Here is a 6,936-nt window from a genome sequence, read left to right on the forward strand (position 1 = left end):
ACTTAATTATATGAGAAAAACTCACGTGTGGCGCCTCACTACGCATGGTAATTTTTTTGGTTAAGTCAATGTTTTACTCATAATCTAAATGTTAAAAATAATAATTGGCCCCATCAGTGGATTTGGAAACTTGATATTGCCCCAAAAATCCAGGTTTTCTTGTTGTAAATGTTTAATAATAGTTTAGGCGTTCGAGACACTCTACATAAAAGGAACATAATTCCACTAGTAATATGTCTAGTTTGCAATCATCCAAATGAAACTTTAGATCATCTTTTCTCCAATTGCTCTAGAGCTAGAGAAAAATGTAGGCTCTTTCTCTATACAAAAAGGGTGGTTAGATTGTACGATCTCTTTTGTAAGTTTAACTGATACTTGTAGTTTCTAAGAACATCCCAATACCACAAGAAATTTTTTTATCTTTTTCATTTGGAGCACTTAGAAAGAGCGAAATGCTATTACATTTCGCAATGAGTCCTTTGAATGTTTAAGGACTTACCATTGAGTGCAATTTGCGTTCAACAAAAGGTGCCAAAGATCTCTTTATGATATATTTTCTTCTATAGGATCTCTCATTCCGTGAGACAACATCCATTAAACACCCTCCTCATCATTCATTCTTGTTCCAAGGAAGCCACCGTCGTTCAACTTCTTCTAGCTAAACAACTTCGATGGGTCGGTTCGCAACAACTCAGTAGCAACAGGGATAATCATTAGAGACAATAGTGGCGAACACATTTCTTAAGGCTTCTACTTTCAACCTCGACAACACCAAAGCATTCATGGCAGAAGATGCATCTCTTCATAAAGAAGTCCAACTAGCTAGCTCTCCAGTGCGGCATTTAGAACATTTTAATTGAAGGTGACAACCTTTTAGTCAACAACTCAATAAAAAAACACTTGAACACTCCCTTGGCAGATTGAACATGTTATCAAAGAAACTCGCTCTTCTCTTCTTTCACGGTTTCATATTTGGAGCATCCACCATATCTATCGGGAGGCAAATTGAGAAGCACATTGGATAGCTATTGTGGGACATAACATTTAGCTCCTAATAGTATGAATATTGATTTTTTTTTATATTGATGTTTGTAATAACTCTGGTTTGTTCTCTATCTACAGATTCTGGTTTTGGAGCCTGCGGTTCTGTACAGGTTCCAATTCAAGATCACCTTTAATTTTATCTCATCCCTAGTTATAAGTTTATAACCCAAAATCAATAATTCTCATTTAAAATTGAACCATTCACCCGAATTGACACCCATGAGTCAAATGACTCAAATCCACATACCTATCAAAAGTTCAAAACTCTCTTTACTAAAATATCTTCACTTCTACTATCACACTGAGAGAGTGAGAGCAACAACCCGGTGTTCCAAAAACCCCACCTCCGGCCCCCATTTCACCTCAAAAAAATCCTCAACATTCAACTCCACCCCCAAAAAAAGCTGAAACCTTGAAAACCTCCATTAACAAGAATGGGAGCAAGCAGTGAACCATCATCATCAATGAACCCAGAACCCTTCTCTTCCGACGACCAACAAAAACAACGCTCCGAAATCTACACCTACGAAGCACCCTGGCACATCTACTCCATGAATTGGAGCGTTCGTCGCGACAAAAAATACCGTCTCGCAATCGCCTCCCTCCTCGAACACTCCCAAAACCGCGTCGAAATCGTTCAACTGGACGATTCAACCGGCGAAATCAAAGCCGACCCTTCTCTCTCCTTTGACCACCCTTACCCACCCACCAAAGCAATCTTCATTCCCGACAAAGATTGCTCCAAACCCGATTACCTCGCTACTTCCTCCGATTACCTTCGAATCTGGCACATCAATTCAGATTCCAACTCTGTTGAGCTCAAATCTCTTCTTAATGGGAACAAAAATTCCGAGTATTGTGGACCCTTAACCTCGTTTGATTGGAATGAGGCTGAACCGCGTCGTATTGGGACTTCTTCGATTGATACGACGTGTACGATTTGGGATATTGAGAGGGAAACTGTTGATACTCAATTGATTGCGCATGATAAGGAGGTTTATGATATTGCTTGGGGTGGTGCTGGGGTTTTTGCGTCGGTTTCGGCTGATGGGTCTGTTAGGGTTTTTGATTTGAGGGATAAAGAACATTCGACGATAATTTACGAGAGTTCTGAGCCTGATACTCCTTTGGTTAGATTAGGGTGGAATAAGCAAGACCCAAGATATATGGCAACTATTATAATGGATAGTCCTAAGGTGGTTGTGCTGGATATTCGGTTTCCGACGCTTCCGGTGGTGGAGTTGCAGAGGCATCAAGCAAGTGCTAATGCTATTGCTTGGGCACCTCATAGTTCTTGTCATATTTGTACTGCTGGTGATGATATGCAGGCTTTGATTTGGGACTTGTCTTCAATGGGGCAGCCTGTGGAAGGTGGGTTGGACCCGATTTTGGCGTACACGGCTGGGGCGGAGATTGAGCAGCTTCAGTGGTCGTCGTCTCAGCCTGATTGGGTTGCCATTGCTTTCTCTAATAAGCTTCAGATTCTCAGGGTTTGATTGGTAGAGTAGAAAATTGATTGGAGATAAGTGTAGCATATGATTAATTGTTTATTTATGGAAGGAAAAATTGTTATTTGGTTGTTGCTATTGTGTTTATGTTGTGTTTTGTGCTTCATAATGTTGGCATAGTAAGGTAGTGTTTGGGTTTGGATGATTAGTGACTATGTTATGATGTTATGTTTAGCATAGTTAGTGAGTCTTTGAATTGTTTCTGTTTGTTTGACTGTATTGGAAAAATAAAAGTAAAAAAATGTGGTGTGATGATGTTGCAGAATGAAATTACAGACTAAAATAGGACATCGATAGTGTTGTTGATTATGTTTGTGAGTTGAATATAAACTGGCCGAGTTGTTATGTAATGTTGAAGTTGGACTGATGCTAAAATCTGATAGCAGTTGCAACTTATAAAGTTTGCTGCTTCTATACTGGTTTGTAGTTACAATGTATAGATTATCGGCTGTGCTCTTTGATGCTACACTCACTAAGCTTGAGTGGCTGAAGCAAATAAATGTCATGGATAACCGGTTTCTGGTGAAGGTTACAATTTACTGTATGCCCTGGGAATATGTTTCAGTTTTCGCTGATGTGCTACATGCTGTTGTAAATTGTAATATTTGCACGTTGCTGAACTGCATATATAAGTCTATAACTTGAATATGCTCAATTCTGTTGCTGAAGCCTGAAGTGGACTATAGCTTGAAGATGCTCAATTCTATGTTATTGCTCGGCCTACAAATGCCCTGCACCACCACATCCAGCCACATACTAGTATCATACCATGCCCGATAACCAGGCCTACCGCCTAGCCATGTCTTTAGGAGTTACGTGGCTGTCAATTCTTTAACAACGGATTATAAAATTTATGTCTGCAACCTGTGTTGATTTGGTCATCATGCAGCCAATGTGCCTCATCTGCATTTTGGGCTAGCTGCCTAGCTCAGATTCAAACTTTTGTGTCCTTGTGAGAGCTAGAGAGTATTAATTATGCCTGTGTGTATTGTAACTACTAACGTACGTGACTATGCTCCCATTAAATGTATATTATTCCCTTTAATCATCATCGATTTCTGTTATTAGTATTTTTTTTAACACAAAAGGAAGCATATATTACTTGGGCAAAGCCCTAATAATTACAGCATAATATTCAAAGTAGTGCGTATGGCAAAATGCACACTTTGACCACCATAGTTACCCAAGTTTAGTAAAACATAATTATAAGAAATGTCCAGTAAAAGCAAAAGATTATACATAACATTATTAGTATATGATGTCGAAGTTGCCTGATGATGTAAATGCCAGATTTCATACATCTCTTGCCAGTGAGAACTGCAGGAACTTTTTTTATTTATATACTTCCTCCGTTTCTTTTTAATTGACCCGTTTCTCTAGTCATGTTTGTCAATGTACAAATTCAATCATTAATATATTTAATGACCGATAAAATAAAATTATAAAAAGTTGATATTTTGAAAATATATATTATGACGAATCTAACAAGATCTCACTCGACTATATTTTTTCTTCACATATGAATCATAAAACATGGTCAAAGAGAGATGTATGAATAATGCTAAATTCAAAGCCTATTAACTAATAAAAAACAGAGGTCGTATGAAAGAGGGGTGCATGAAATCCTTGATACCGAGTATTCCCTCCGTTTGTTTTAAGTGGTCCATTGACAATTTTGGCCAATCAATCAAATTGATACTTCTATAAATACTCCTCCCGTTACGAATTACTCGCAACAAAGAGGGTGCTTGCGAACTAAGGGTGTAAAAAGGGAGGAAAACTTTATGGTCTCATTTTTTATATGGAAACATGTTACTCACTTTTTGAGGGTCTTTTTTTTTCCTTTATTTTTTTGGTTGTCCTACAAATCCCTCACTTAACATCCAAAAGAAGAGGCAAATATTATAAAATTTATGTCCTACAAATCCCTCACTTTACTCCAAGAGAAGAGGCAAATATTATAAAATTTATTTCCTACAAATCCCTCAATTGTTTCCCTCTACAAATATTATACAATTGAGGGATTTGTAGGACATAAATTTTATAATCCGTGGTTAAAGAATTTTAGGACTCACTTAACATCCAAGAGAAGAGGCAAATAGTTGATGACATCCTGCTCAATATGGAAGGGGACTCACTTCCAAGAGGCCTTTTGACCTCATTAGCAATCAAGCGCTCTGTACAAAGATGTACTACAAGCAGATAGTTTAAAGAAATAAAAAAAACATATTCAACTAGGGAATGTTGTAGTGTTAGGAACAAGAAGTTAGGCAAGACAGGACCCAAGCCCAATACTCAGATGAGAAGCTTATGTATGTGTCTCTATATAAGAGAAACCACAAATAAGAGCTATGGTGCAGCACTGAATGTTTTACATGTCAACATACATAGGCAGGTTAAGAAAAAGGGGATACTGAGGGCATTCATAGCAACCAATCACACTACATTAAGTGACAATCACAAAGTGGCAAGGCTGAAACGGGTGCTTAATCATGTTAACCCTCTTCCTAATGAGGGTGACCTTACTTTTGTGGATATGCAACATTACATCTACATTGGTGAGAAGTGGTTCAATTTGAACCCAGAAACAAGGACCTTTTACCTAACACCAATTGAAGAAACCCCATACAGAGCATAACAATATAAAAAAGGTTCAAGTTAAAGGCAATGTTTATGGGAATGATTGACAAGCCTTTATATGATCAACAAGGGACTCTGATTCACTCAAGAAAGTATGGTCTCTTTCCTTTTGTCAAGTATGAGAGGGCCAAGAAGAAAAGCAAAAATAGAGCAGGAAAATTGAAAACAAAAGCAATTCAGAGTGTCAACAAGAAAGCTATAAGGGATATGCTATTACACAAAATCATTCCAACTATGCATGTAGAGTGGCCAACACAGTTGTCAAAAAACATCAACTACATAATACTAAAAGCGAATCTGACATGACACTTGTCATTTTTCGATTAAAAATTTTCCCGCCACTTTTTTCTTTCTATTTTTTTTTCTTTTTTGTACAAAATCTTCATTAATATTATTTTATATATCCTATTATATTTAATTTTCAATTTGGCAACTATATACGAAATATATTCTATATGCATATCTTTTATATTTTTTATAATAGGTATTTTTCTATAATAAACAAACACATAATAAGGTAATATATTAGAATAATAAAATGTACTACTCTCGTACTTCGTATCATTCTACAACGTATTTTTTCTTTGAAAGTTTTTCTACTCTAACCAGGATTTGATACTTTAGCTATTATACGAAGTAATAACATTACAATTCAATAACTATAAACATAAATATAAAACAAAATTAAAAAATCATGATTATTAATTTTCATAAATATTAGTCAATTAAATTTGTAAAACATTGTGCCAGTTATAGTATGCTATAAAATATTGTGTCGGTCAAAACATGCCAACAAAATAGAGACAAATGGGTATATAACTACATTGCACGGGTTATAATTATAAATTGCATTCTCATATAAAACACTATAATCATTAAATTTTTGTGTTTTTTTAATGTTTAATAATCAATAACTTTTGATAACAATATAATATTAATTCAAGTTTTTTTGTTTTTTTTTTGGAAAAGAAATTCAAGTATATGTTTCAATTAAACATATTGTTTTTTTTAAAAAAATAAAATTATTGTTATATTAACATTATAATTCACTGATTCATAATTTGATTAAGTAAAATCGTGCGTTGCACGGGATTTAAACTAGTAATCATACAATGGGACAATGCAAGACCTCATCAAATTCCAACAGATGAGGAGTTTTTGGCAGCCACTCAAGCAAATAGGTTTAACATCCAATTTGTATTCCAACCTGCCCAATCCCTGACCTTGTTTTGGATCTTGGTCACTTTTGGCTTATACAGTCAATCCAATATCAGTCATTCCAAAAAAATTTGGATGAACTTCTGGAAAAAGTGGCAGAGGCATTTGAGGTATTTGATCCAACACTCAACAAGTATTCCTGGATCACTCTCCAATCATGCATGATAAAAATATTGGAAAAACAAGGTGGAAATAACTTCAACCCACTACACATGGAAAAGGCAAGTCAAGACAGGGAAATGAATCTGGAAGAAATACTGGAAGTAACCTGGGAGCTCGTAACTCAGACTGTGAACTACCTCAACACCATTTTCATTCTCACAACAGAAATGCAATTAGAAACACAAGAGATGGAAGTGGATCTAGACTGATGAAGTGGTGATGCAAACAACAACCTTTTGAATTTGAAGTTGAAGATGTAGATGCAAGTTTTTGAAGATGAAGATGTTAAACACAAGTTTTTGTTTATGAAGATGCAACCAACAACCTCTAGACTAGCTCATGAACTGCCACACTGCCCACACAT

The 6,936-nt window shown here is 36.0% G+C and overlaps 1 protein-coding gene across 1 annotated transcript; it reads left to right on the top strand.

Annotated features, from left to right (window-relative positions):
* Nucleotides 1-1,250: 1,250 nt before the first annotated feature.
* On the top strand, nucleotides 1,251-2,861 carry LOC110702661 (WD repeat-containing protein LWD1). The gene has a single exon (XM_021880409.1). The coding sequence runs from the start codon at nucleotides 1,479-1,481 to the stop codon at nucleotides 2,538-2,540; it is 1,062 nt and encodes a 353-aa protein (XP_021736101.1). The 5' UTR covers nucleotides 1,251-1,478; the 3' UTR covers nucleotides 2,541-2,861.
* The last annotated feature ends 4,075 nt before the right edge of the window (nucleotides 2,862-6,936 follow it).

The sequence above is a fragment of the Chenopodium quinoa genome, unplaced genomic scaffold, assembly GCF_001683475.1.
Source record: "Chenopodium quinoa cultivar QQ74 unplaced genomic scaffold, ASM168347v1, whole genome shotgun sequence".
NCBI lineage: Eukaryota > Viridiplantae > Streptophyta > Magnoliopsida > Caryophyllales > Amaranthaceae > Chenopodium > Chenopodium quinoa.

Bases quoted from the DNA above. Each gene is read 5' to 3' on its own strand.
- LOC110702661 (XM_021880409.1), top strand. From the start codon at position 1,479: ATGGGAGCAAGCAGTGAACCATCATCATCAATGAACCCAGAACCCTTC.